Source organism: Cicer arietinum, chromosome 3, assembly GCF_000331145.2.
Source record: "Cicer arietinum cultivar CDC Frontier isolate Library 1 chromosome 3, Cicar.CDCFrontier_v2.0, whole genome shotgun sequence".
Lineage (NCBI taxonomy): Eukaryota > Viridiplantae > Streptophyta > Magnoliopsida > Fabales > Fabaceae > Cicer > Cicer arietinum.
The window spans coordinates 197,883-211,775 of NC_021162.2; the positions used below are offsets into that span (position 1 = coordinate 197,883).

The 13,893-nt window shown below is 28.5% G+C and overlaps 3 protein-coding genes across 3 annotated transcripts; 2 read left to right on the forward strand and 1 right to left on the reverse strand.

Annotated features, from left to right (window-relative positions):
- The first annotated feature begins 345 nt into the window (after positions 1–345).
- LOC140919591 (uncharacterized) lies at positions 346–873 on the forward strand. Its single transcript, XM_073365949.1, has one exon. It carries the CDS (start codon positions 346–348, stop codon positions 871–873), a length of 528 nt encoding a protein of 175 aa, XP_073222050.1.
- A 5,959-nt stretch (positions 874–6,832) lies between these two features.
- Positions 6,833–8,578, forward strand: LOC140919592 (anaphase-promoting complex subunit 11). The gene is made up of 3 exons (XM_073365951.1): positions 6,833–6,876; positions 7,079–7,197; positions 8,186–8,578. The coding sequence occupies exons 1-3, from the start codon at positions 6,833–6,835 to the stop codon at positions 8,299–8,301; spliced, it is 279 nt and encodes a 92-aa protein (XP_073222052.1). The 3' UTR covers positions 8,302–8,578.
- A 1,556-nt stretch (positions 8,579–10,134) lies between these two features.
- Positions 10,135–13,412, reverse strand: LOC101509281 (inositol transporter 1-like). The gene is made up of 6 exons (XM_004515527.3): positions 13,094–13,412; positions 12,867–12,937; positions 12,048–12,383; positions 11,838–11,945; positions 11,402–11,587; positions 10,135–10,920 (listed from the first exon to the last, which is right to left on the reverse strand). The coding sequence occupies exons 1-6, from the start codon at positions 13,239–13,241 to the stop codon at positions 10,273–10,275; spliced, it is 1,497 nt and encodes a 498-aa protein (XP_004515584.1). The 5' UTR covers positions 13,242–13,412; the 3' UTR covers positions 10,135–10,272.
- Between the last annotated feature and the right edge of the window lie 481 nt (positions 13,413–13,893).

The window sequence follows — 13,893 nt, forward strand, 5'->3', positions numbered from 1 at the left end:
TTATATCTGCTTATTTGCATATTGACCCTATTTTATTTGTATTAGGAATAAACTAGTTATATTAGGTAATGGAAATTCATCCATTCGCTAAAAAAAAAAATTCTTTATTTCCTTGATGCTGTTTAATTGGTCACAAGGAAAAAATAATTCAAAATAAAATCTACTTACAAGAATTTAATTTGGAATAGAGAGCTATTTATAAAGCTATCTATTTAATAAAAGCATTGGTATACCAAATTTTATATAATATTAAAGGGTAATAAATCTGAATATAACATTAATAAATAAGGATTGAAATCAAAGGAAAATTATAGTAGGAGAGTAGAATCAGAAAAAGAAAATAAAATGGTCCGTTTATCTTTCCTTCTGCTAGTTTTTCTTGTATGTGTGACATCTACTTATGCGGTCAAAGTTGTCGATATTGATACCATTTGCAAAAATGTCAAGAACCATTCATTTTGTTCAAATCTTCTCAATTCAAAGCCTGGTGCAAAGGAAGATCTCGTTAGCCTTACACAATATACCATCGATGTGCTTCATGATAATATTACCAACACTGTCAATCTAATCAATAAGCTAATTGTACAAAGTGCTGGTAATTTCAATTTAACATACCATTATCAAAGTTGTTTATCTGTTTTTGGTATTAAAAATGGAGGTGCCCTTCAACTAATCGAAGAAGTTAAAAAATTATTCAAAACGAGAAATTACACAGCTGTGATTACGTATTTGAATGATATCTCTTTCGACGCTTTAGCATGTTTAGTAACAAACTCCCCAAGTGATACCTCTGTGTTATCAAAATATGTTGATGATGTCAAACAGGTTACTGATATTGTTCGAATTATACTAAGTTATTTGATGCAAGCCTAATTAATTGTAGGCCTTACAATTGTATTTCTTGAACAAACATATTATAATAAATAATCTATTATGAATAATATTAATTTATATACCTTAATTGCAATTTTAGTCCCTTGACTTTTAGTAATTCTTGAAATTGGTGTATTATTTTAAAAATCGACAGTTTTTGTCTGTCCTTATAATTTTTTAACTAAAAAAATGTGACTTACACATGATTATATTATAGAATTGTATACCATATCAATTAAAATATATCATATCACTATTTTTTTTAAACAAACAAATATTTTCCACTAACACATATCAAAATACGACACAAATTTTTATTGTATAAAATGATATTTTTTTATTTAAAATCATGCACGAGTATTTTGCTAGTTGCAAAAGAAAATGGTGAAAAAATAATTACTATTATTTTTAATGTTTATTAATTGGAGTAAAATGAAAATAAGAAATGTGAAAGTGAAAGAGCCTAAAGTTTTTTTTTTCCAGTCTCAAAATATCTTATTTATCTTGGATAAGGGAATTACTTTTTATCCCATCTATTTTTACTAACCTACTTAAAGTTACTGTTTTAAAATAAAATAAATTTCAATTAAGGAAAATTGCACGTGGCACCCTCGTATTTATTCAAATTTCCTCTCATTCTCACTCTTTTAAGTTTTGTTTAATTCAAATAAATAACAATAGTTATAATATTATACTGATTTATTCTAACAAATTTTTATATGATAATTAGTTATTACGAAATCTCTAAATTAAAATGAGCAAACAAAATTTAATATTTTAAAATAATATAAATTTAATATTTAACATAAAATACAATAACTTATAATAATATAAAAGGTACATAAATTTTATTTAATATTACAATAATATCATTTTATATTGATTATTATCTGCTTTTTTTTTATTGTTAATGTATATATAGGTTTTTGTTATGTTTTTACAATTTGATATTTACTATAAGTTATCTGTATAGGCATGAATTTTTTTTTTAAGATGACAAATGTTGTAGAGGTTTTTTTTTTATCAAACAGAAGTTGTTGAGATAAAATAAAATAAAAACGGTTATGCTGAGGTTGCTGAAAAAGGAAAAAAAAAAAAAAAAAAAAAAAAAAAAAGAAGTTTTAAAATACAGAGGTTACATAACTTGGAGGTTACTTTCTTAAAAAAAAAAATAAAATTGCAGGTTGCATTTCTAGAAATATTTTTTAGAAACAGTTGATGTTGAATGCAGAGTGAAAAAATTGTAGAAAAAAATTAGACAAACAAGAGTAATAGGATAACAAATAAAAAAATATAAACTGAAATTGAGTGAGTATGTTATATATAAGAGTAAGTAACTAGAAGTTTTTTTTTTATATAGAAATAAGTTAATATATGGATTTTAAACCCCTAAAGATATATTTAGAAGAAAAATAGGCTACATCAAATACGTGTATTGCCTCTGTTATAGATTATATAACAAATACATTACGATAAAATTTATTACTTACATAAAATAAAATAAAAATACATTACATTATAATTTTAGTAGATTTCATATTGCATAGCTTATATTCAATATGATAGCAACATATATACTACCTTAAAGAGATACTCTCGTATATATGGATTTGACCCCCTCTAAATAAAAAGTTGGTAAAGTAAACAAATAAATTGTTAATAATATAATTATTTATAATTGATTATACATATGTAAATAATATCAATGATTGATTTGATCATCAATAATTGATATTATTCATTTTAAATTAGCAAAATCTAGGGATGTCAACATAACTTAGACTCGTATATATCCATCTGAAATCGTCTTAATTTAGATGGAGAAAATCCGCTTTGATTAGATGTGGGTGCAGATACGGATTTTCCCTAAAAGTAAATTTTGGAGGATGAGTTTGGGAGTGTTGATATTCACCCGCTCTATAAATAATACTATTGTAATTTTTAAATTTTATATACATGTACATTTTGAATATACTTAATATTTTTTAAATATTAAAAATTATAATCTTATTTTTATAAAAAAAATTATTGTTGTCTAATAATAACTATTTTATTATATTAATTATAATATATATAATTTTAAAATTTATAATTTAATATATATAAATGAATGCGGGTGTGGATAGAGAAATCAAAACCTCGTTGCACGTGACATTAGATATAAATTTTACACCTGCTAAAAAATAGAGGCAGATGCAGGTATCTTCGATTAGTCAAGTCCAGAAGTGGGAGAGGCAAAATTTGCTCTCACCCCTTTATCATATTAAATAAATTCTATATATATTATCTATTATATATCTTGTACATTTCTTTCTAATTTCATATTTCTTGTGATGTCATTTTATATAAATTTATTTGAATTATAGAAATGTACAAATGGCATGACAAGATATATCCAAGTTCTCTCTAATTTCAAGTCTCATAATTTTAAATTTTTAAATTTTAATTAAAATATTTGATAATATTATTATATACTTCAATAAGAAATTTTAGAAGTTGTCCGTGCAACATTTTTAATTCAAATACATCATAATTATAATAATATATTTTAACAAAATTTATATGGTAATTTTTTGTCACGCAATATACAGATTGTTATGATGAAATTAAATCTCATAATTTAAAAATGTCCAACTAAATTATTCATAGAGAAATTTAGGTGTGATTGATATACCCAAAAAATTGCAACATTTAAATTTGTTCTAAAAAAACAAGAAATGATTTGTGCACTCTTGGTGCAAACCAATTTTACACTTATAAGAACAATTAATTCCAGCGAAAAATAACTATACAATCAATTACATTTGTTAAACCCCCAAACAAGTAACAAAAATTTTAACATCTAAATCAATCCCCAACAGAGTAACTAATGTATTAAATTGGATCCTTTATCCCATCTACACTGTCTTAATATATATATATATATATATATATATATATATATATATATCAAGTGGAAATGAACACTACTTGTTCACGGAAGTAAAGGAAAGTAGATCAAATGAAAATGGATACTGGAAAGAAATAGGGGCTACAAAAGCTATAGTTTCAGCTGCTAATAATATATTGGGGATGAAGAAGTATATATATATATTCTCTTATTTTTATTTTCTTGTTCTTAAATTTATTTTTAAAGAGTTGATATTTGGTTGAGAGGATATATTTCCCTGTATTTTGATTTTTTCATTGAATAAAATTACTCACAATAATAGTCTTTTTCTTTTATTTTATAAAAAAAATAATAAATACCACTGTAATTAACTCATACATTTCTAATATATCAAATTCGAATCAATAACATAACATACAATCTAACAATATTGATATCAGTTGACTTAAAAACTTACAATAATAGTCTTTATAGGGATTAATGTGTTGATTTATCAAAAATTAAATCTATTAATTATTAAGAGTAATTTGGGAGATAGACTTAATATTTTATTGGGATTGCATTGATTAAATTTGATCAACACTATTTTCGCTAAACTAATCTGCATCAGCTCATACTGGTTTACATATGATTGACCGATTAGACCAAAGTTTGATTGTTCGACTTTTAAAACACTGCTTTTAATATACTCCTATTTTTATCTGTCCACCAGCTCTTTGGTTCTTTCTAAGTTTATAGACACTTGAAGATATCACAAATACTTCTTAGGTCATTTGGGTCTGATATGAGACTAGTCCTCGGGTCAGAAACTCAGGATCTTATATTTAAAACTTATATTATAATCAAATTAATTATGCATAATTTTTTTCTGAATAAATATGCATAAAGTTTTGGATGTTAATGTTATTTCAATTAAAATATTAATCTCCTTATGAAATATCTTTACTCTATATCCCTGCGTTGGTATGGATCATACATACATAAGATTATGATTTGTATTATTCATAATATTTATTTAATAACAGTCAAATATAATAATTAAATTTTTAATTGACATCTTTATAAAAATTGACATAAATTATCCTAAAATAAAATTTGAAATTAATATCACGGAGAAAATCCAAAAATAATTTAAAAAGATTAATTATTATGTTTTGATAGTGTAAAATTATTCACTTAGTATTTTTTTTCATGGTACAATATTGATAGTTATTCTTTTAAGCAAAAAAATATAGAGCAAATATATTATATAACTAATTTGACATTTCAACTATTTTACATCTCAACAAGTCAATTGTATATCACTCTAAAATATTATTAAAAAATATAATAAAATACAAAAATCTTGGAAGAATTATAACAAAATTCAAAATAACAATCCTAAAAGATAGATGAAGAAAAAAAGAATGTAGTATTAGTCATACTTCAACCGACAAATATAAGAATTGTTAAGTTGAACATCACATACTTATATGTTTAAATTTTTATTGATACTTGCTATTCGATAAAAAAAAAAATAGAACAGACTAAAATTAGTTGATTTTTTAAAATAAATCTCTAATTTTATTTTAGGTTAAATATGTTTTAGCTTTTATAAAATTACGACATTTCAAGACAAAAAAGATAATAATTTATGATCTTTTATGTTTAATTTCTAAATTATTTTTATTCACTTTGAAAATTTATTTAATTTTGTAGGAATTTTTTTATGCTAAAAGTATTATTTAAAAAAAATCAAAATATGAATTAAAAGTAAATAATATTTTCTTTATAAATAAAAATATTGAGAATTTCTTTATATAGACTAAAAATAAAATTTTAGAGAGATTGAAAATTTATTTAATTATTTCATTTTTCAAAAATAGATTAATTGCTGTACATTATCGTTGTAACAGTTTTTTATACATCTCCAAATGAAACCCTACATAAAAAAATTGATTGGGACATATGTAATAACTAACATATTTTTATAATTAAGTAACTGCACTAATATATTACATAAAATGAATATTATGTATCAATTTGAACACGAGATTTTAGAATTATATGTTTTTTTTTTACAAATTATATAATTTTATCTTTAAAATAAAAAAAATTAAATATATTGTAACTAAGAAATATAGTTCATATGAAGTGGACCGTTGATTTTAAAAAATAAAAATGAATAATATTTGATGAATAATTCAATAGTTTACCATTTTTGTCAAATTCGTAAATATCTAAATTTGAATCATTAGTTTAATTTTGTTCTTCTTTGTTTTCACCATAAATTTGAATAGAACCAGTTGTTGTTCCCTCTGTACCTGATCGGCACCTTCACATGTTGGTTTGATTTAATTTTCGGGTTAAACGAAAAACCTTCCTCCAACTTCACACCGAAATCCCATTCCAACCCTAAACCAATGAAAGTCAACATCTTGCGTATCCTTTCTCATTATTTTCGCATTTTACCTGTTTGTGATTTTGCTTCACAAATTTTCATGCTTTTTCTTTACTCTTACTCTATTGTTTTTGTAGTTGTCAAGAATTGGGTATTTGTACAAAAAAGAAATCATGTTTTTCTTAACTTAGGTCTCTCTCTTTTTGGATATCTGCTGCTGATCCACTATTAAAGAGTAAGTTTTCTTCTTTATCTCTCTAACTAACTTCTAACAATCATGGATTTATTTTGCTTAATTTGTCTTTTAAATAATTTATTGGCTCAAACTTTTTAGGTGGTTTTTGTTACATTGTCTCATGAAAGTAGTTGTGGAGGTGTTTTAGGGATTGATATAGCTTAGTGGTGTAACAATGAGATGTGATTGGATAATCATTGTTAAACTCTTAGAATTATGCTTAATAAGAAACGTGCAGTTAAATAGCGGCTATAGCAGTGGTATACCACTATAGTGTAGCGGAATTTGAACAAATTGCTGTAATAGAGAGGGGAGCAAAAATGCTACTATAGTGTAGGGGAATTTTTTTCAAATACTGAGCTATAGCACTGTTGTGTAGTGGAATTTGAATAAACCGCTACTTCTCCTGATCCCCAATGGAAAACACTGATGTGAAAATAGAGAGGGGAGTGAAATGAAGTGGGATGAAATCAGTGAAACTTGTAAGGAGAACAAAAAGTGGTTGGAAAATAATTTTCACCAGATATTGATTCTATGTAATGACTAATGACAAAGGTTGTGTTGCACTTCAAATCAAAATTTTGTGTTGTGTGCATAGTGAAATAAAAATTGTTTTTATTTCAATTTTGAGCCTACCTAATATGTATCTATTAGTTGGAGCTTGTTAGTAATTTTTGTAATTCTCTTATCTGAAATGTAGATGGCATGCTGTTGCTTCTTGGACTTGGGATGCCCAAGATGAAACATGTGGGATTTGTAGGATGGCCTTTGATGGATGTTGTCCTGATTGTAAACTTCCTGGAGATGACTGTCCACTCAGTAAGCTACTACTACTAATTATCTTAAGACTTTCATAGTTGACGTTATATTTGGATAGAATTGTCTTTTGCTAATGACTTAATCTAATAATATTTATATATTGGAAGTTCCATGCTACTCAATTAGGGGTGGTGAATAGGGCAGACTCAAACCTGACATTTTCCATTTAGGTTAGGCTCAGGCTTTGCAAAACCTAGCTCGGCCTACGTCCCCTACTACTGAAGAAGTAGTAAAGCTCAATTGCATAGTTGATATTTGTTTGTGCTTTCATTTATTCTCATAATTGCTTCTATTAATTGAGTGAGTTTATCTTGAGGTAAGTCTTAAAATAAAAGACTTTTAGCAGTTAGCTTAAGACATTTACAATACGAGCCTTATTCAACTAACAACCATTGTAGTGTGGATGAAATTTTGTATTGTGTATGAGTTTTATATGTTTCTAACCTTACACTCAAAGGGTTCCCTTTTTTTGCTTTTTGAGTTCTCTACATACAGGACAGTGAATCATTCAGTTCATTTCTAATTTTTATGAATGTAGATAGGTCTAGATACCTCTTAACATCATTTGTGATTCCATGTGTATATATATGACTATGCATAGTTTAAACTGTTACAATCATGTGTTGTTACTGGGATACAAGGTGACTGCATAATTTAAATTGTTACAAAATTTTATGCTCATGGAGTTGGAACTTGGAAGCAATTCCTGCATAACTGAGAATTTTTCAAGAGAGCAATAACATGGCCATTCTATTCTGAGTCATGAAATCATGCTTGAATTCATCAAAAAAATGAAATTATGCTTGAAAATAAGCCGTCACCACGTTGATTTCTATCTTCCTTTCCCCGGAATGTTGCATCAATATATGGATAAATTGTAGTATTTCTTTATGTTTCTAGATTTGCACTCATTAAATTCCTAACGATCAAATAATATGATTCTTTAATTATTTGTATTAGTAGTCTAACTCTTTTCTGCTACTTGCAGTTTGGGGTGCATGCAATCACGCATTTCATTTGCATTGTATCTTGAAATGGGTGAATTCTCAAACCTCACAAGCACATTGCCCAATGTGTCGTCGGGAATGGCAATTTAAAGGTTGAGAGTACATAGGGCAATGTGATTTCACCTTTCATGGGAAAATAGGGTATCTTCGTATGCCACTATAGAGACTAATCTTATAAAGTAACTAAAATCTATTTAAGGGTAATGTAATTTGATCATTTATATTGGATGTATTGCTTCTAAATTAGCTAATGTACTTTAATATCTCTATTGTTTCCATGAGATTGAAATCACAGTTTCTAAATTGGCGCATATTTGTTTTCTCCATAAAGGATGAATGAAAATATGCTTCGCATTTACTCCCATCAGAGTGAATTATGATGTTTTGTTGGAAGTTGACAATTCTTACAGGCTTTCCACTACAGTAATGCAAGGCTCCAATATACTCTCTTTCACAAGCTGAAAAATGAGTCTCATTTGTTACTAGCTTTTGAAGAAGTTATGGCCTTAAATTTCCCAAACCTAGAGCAACATATCCAAAAGCCCTCATCATTCACTGGGGTATTTGATTCATCGATTACAAATTTATTTCCAGGAATGTGACATTGGAAATCTCACATTCTCGTGTTTGTTTTAAGTTTTATCAAATTATGCCAAGGGACTTTTTATTTCTTGGAATAGAATTTACTCGTATCTTTCCCACTTTTTATTCTCATGTCAAAGGATGAGAATCTTACATTCTCATGGGAATAAAAGGTAACCAACCATAACTTCTCATATCATTTTAACACTTTCTTTTTACTTTTTAAAAGTTTATAATTTTAAATTAAATGAATTTAAAAAATATTCCTTGAAACTTTTAATTATTTACTAAACACATTGATAAAAATAAAATTCCTGATAATAACATTCTAAAGATTGTAATTTTTAATCCTTGAAACAATCTCATCTTAGTTCTTTGATACCAAGTCCTTTAAATATTTCAATACTTCACTATCATTAACTAATACTGTGTTAAGAAATTATACAACAAAATTAGATATATAATAGATAGTAACTAGTAATAACTGTGTTTACACGTGCAGTAATAGTTAAATAAAAGAATATATACTTTTTAATTTTCTTGACAGACTTTTTAATTCTCTTTGGTGGATATTTTTGAAAGACTCTTTGGTGACATGGAATAACTCAACATAATTCAACTATTGTAAGTATAAAAAATAAAGCGGTTTGATCCTCTCATAATAATTGTACTTTAATAATTCAATATAAACGATTAATTTCAATAATTTAACTGTTGATTATTGATCTAATATATCGATATCTAGTTATATTTTTTCAAAGTTTATTATACATTTATTTGAAATTATTTATTGAATTATCAAATAGTCATAAAATAAATTATATCCTTTTTTTTTACAAATTATCCTTTTTTTTTTTTGACAAATTATCCTATGGTTATTTGCTCTATGAATTTTCAAATTCTATGCACATATAATTCATGCAAAAATAACAACGTATTTATTTATAATTGGTCATGGATTAAAAGACACTAAATAAATAAATACCTTTTAAATTAGAAATTTCATTTTTTTTTCTGTTTCTACACGAAGACAAGCTTAGAAAAATCCTAAAGTAATGAATTCGTGTTAGAACAGCAAATAAACAGAGTGAACATAACAAAACGTTCCCACATCATGAACTAAATACTACCAACTTACAAAGTAAAATTCTACAAATAAAAATTGAGGATTAAAATAACAATGGAACTATAAGATTTTGATATCAGCAATACAATGGTATGAAGATTTTGTCACCACTTAAAAAAAATGATATGTCCTCAAGACTATATAATGCTTACACAAAAACTTTGGATGCCAAAGACCATCATCCTTTTAAATCTTAATAGTGGTAAAAAAAACAATTTCAAATGAGAAACTAATCGTTTTATGTTCACTCTGTATATTTATTAAATCCGACATAAGAATACTACATACATACATAACAATATGTAGTCATAAAATAAGATGCATAATGATACAAGACACATCGAATAATCATGCCAATACTTATGATTGACTTCCCTGCTCAAGAAGGTTCTGTGTGTTTGGGTTCTTTCCCCAAGCTCTCTCCCTCCATATTACCTCCACTTCATCAAATGTCAATCCTTGAGTCTCTGGAACATAAAGAAGTACAAAGAAAAATGCAACCACAGCTATACCAGCAAGAATCAAGAAAGTTGGAGCAATACCAATACCCTCCGCAATCGAAAGAAAGCTCTCAGACACAATCAAATTTGAAACCCAACACACGGTAGCTGCCATGCCCCCACATATACCTCGATATTCTTCAGGATATATCTCCGAGTTTATAGTCCACGGCACCGGCCCCATTCCTGGCGAGAAAAAACCAATATAAAGGCCTAAGCCGATAACCGCAAGCCATCCATACACTCCATTTGATGATGATGACTGCTTATAAAATGCTAAGGTCAACATTATCAAGGATGCAAATACTCCTCCCAAACTACAAAGTGCCAATTTTTTCCGCCCTGTGTTGTCGATAAGGTAAATGCCGAGAACTGTTCCGACAGCATTCATGCCAGCAACTATGAGTGACAGAAGAAGAGCCAACTTATTGGCGTGGAAGCCAGCCATTTGAACAATTGTTGGACTGTAGTACATGACTGTGTTTATGCCTGTAAACTGCTGAAAGAACTGCACAACCATTGGATGCAATAAGAACACATTTTACATGCATAAACTATTCCAGATTAAATGCTGCATTTCCTGTTCAATACAATTTTAGCTCCTAAAATGAAATATTTCCAGCATTGTGGTTTTCAACTTTAAAGCTATATATATATAAATATCACAAATTCATGCTATATTCTCAATTATATAAGACAGACCCTAAAGTATTCACTTTTATAGAGCTTCTTGTATATACAATCATTTATAATGATGTAATCAAGCCATTCTCTTTTAACGTTGTGATTCAAGTATATACTTATGGTTCCGAGCAATCCAACATTTCTAGAACGAGTTTATGATACTGCAATGAGTCATACATATGTTTAATAAAGTAGAACGTTCCAGCTAACATATTGATAGCAAAGCAAATTTACATAGATCCTTTAACTATGATGAAGTTAAGTTCTGCATAAACAGTTTCTTTGCGAACATTATATCTTCTTACCATAACTCCGCCTCCAACAAGGAATGCCATTCCGATTTCTTTTGACCTAAACACATGCCAGAACTTGATAGTACTCCTTCTTTGGCGTTCTTTCTCGGATTGAGCAGTTAGGAAATCAATTTCGTCCTCTAAGCGATCCAAGGAAAAGATCTTAGAAATTACATCGACAGCTTCGTTTTTCCTATTCTGTACACCAAAGATAAAATTTTAAAATGGCATCATAAACAAGTTGCTTCTGAACTATGAAGCACCAATCCAGACACGACACATGTAGACACAAATAATAATTTGAAAAAACATAAGCGATTATATATAATCAGAAGTGTCAATCTCGTGTTGAACATTCAGACATGTCTTCAATATGAAGCGTGCTACATAGGTTCTAAAGAGCATCTGGAGCACAATTTTTGAGAAGAGCAATAAGAAAACTTTGTACCTTTAAAAATAGCCATCTTGGGGATTCAGGGAGGAAGAGCATGAGAATGAACTGAATAAGTGCAGGAACACCCGAAACACCAAGCATCCATCGCCATGTGCCAGGAACCTGCTCAATTAAGAATATGAAATGCAGTTAGTGAAACAAAACCCAAAAGCAAACACATTTCCATCCACACAGAAGAAGAGCATGGAAGACTAACACACTAACCTCGGTGAATGCAAGGTTAACGAGATAGGAAATAAATTGTCCACCCGTAATCATGAGGACGTTAGTGCTGACTAATGAACCCCTAATTTCAGAGGGTGATGCTTCTGCAATATAGACAGGAGCAGTAACAGAAGCAATGCCAACACCCAAACCAACGAGAAGGCGTCCGACAATGAGAACATAAGGATTAGGGGCAGCAGCCATGACAATTGCTCCAAGAATAAAGATAACATCGGCTAAGAGGGTTGCCTTTTTTCTTCCATAAGCATCATTAATCCAACCACCAACTGCCGCACCAACAATTGCACCAGCAATTGCCATACTAACAATTGTTTCCTGAGATTGTGAAGCACAAAATTGAAAAGCAAAACAAGGTGACTTAGGGCTATTTAAATTGACTTATTTGAAACTTATTAACTGACATAAACACTTCCAAGACTATTTGGGATAGATTGTGAAAACAACTTACAAAACATATTTGTAAACTGTTTTCAGCTAATTTTCATAAATTATTCAGGATAGCTTATGAAAACAGCTTATAACTTATATAAAAACAATTTGACTTTATTTTACCATGTGTTGTAAAAATAGCTTATACATAAGCAGTATGCTATAAGTTGTTTATCCAAATAGAGTCTTAATAGCTCTCCAAAATATCTTATAAAAATAGTTAATAGCTTATATAAAAACAATGAGTTTAGTTTTATCTTTTGTTACAAAAATAATGTATACATAAGAAGTATAAGATATTAGATATGCACTTATGCTATAATGAAACACTTAATTTTGAATTGTTTAGAACATAGCATAGCATAGTACCTGTAGAAAATTACTGTTGCGAACTTCCTCAAAATCATCTTTAATATATAAAAGAGCTCCTGATATGACACCTGTAAGAGAAAATCTAGACTATCATTAATATGAGTATGAAATGAAGTGTAGCATAATTGAAGTTGTCAAACTTAAAAATAGGGAATAATAATAATAAGTGAAGAAAATGAATTGATTTATTTTTGAGAGAGAAGAGAAAGAGAAAGAAGAGGAACCGGTGTCGTAGCCGAAGAGAAGACCACCGATGCCGGCGACAGCGGCGAGACCAAGAATGTAAGGATTCTTAAAAAAGGACATCTTACGCTCCGGGTGCAAATCTAAGTACCCTGAACTTCCCGGCGTCGATTGCATAGTTATGGTCATCTGATTCCGATTCCGATTCCGATTCTTAACTAACTAACTAACTCTGTTTTTCCTGATAATTTGAAATCAGCGAATAATTCCAAATTCCAATCCACAAAGACAAATTACAGTTGATTGAGTTGAGCAGCAGTAAACGGCAAAGTTGGCAGACATAAACCTATATTTATTTAATTATTTATTTATTTATTTATCTATACAACTCAACATAAAATGGCTGATAGTGGTGGTAGATGATTGATTGATAATAATAATAATAATAAGTTTTTCAATTTCCACAAGAGATAGACCACGTGGCAGTTGTAACGTGTCTCCAATTTACTTACGCCATCTCATCACGTTACGACTCTTTTCTTTGTCACGTTTTTATCGTGTGGGTCCTCTCTTCTTTCTCTCTCCTTCTTTCTTTTCTTTTATTATTACACTGTCTGTCGACCTTCCTTCACTCGGCTCGACTCGGCTCATACCACATACTTCATACTGTAAGTCTATAAATATTTAGTTATTGCAAGGTTTTAATTAAAGAGTGATCGTGGTGAGGTTAACAATTTTGCAACTTTGAATAAACACTTATATTGGTCTTTGAAAATAGGCTAAATTATATTTGTGGTCCTTTAACTTAATCTCAGGTAACGTTTTAGTCCTTTATCTTTTT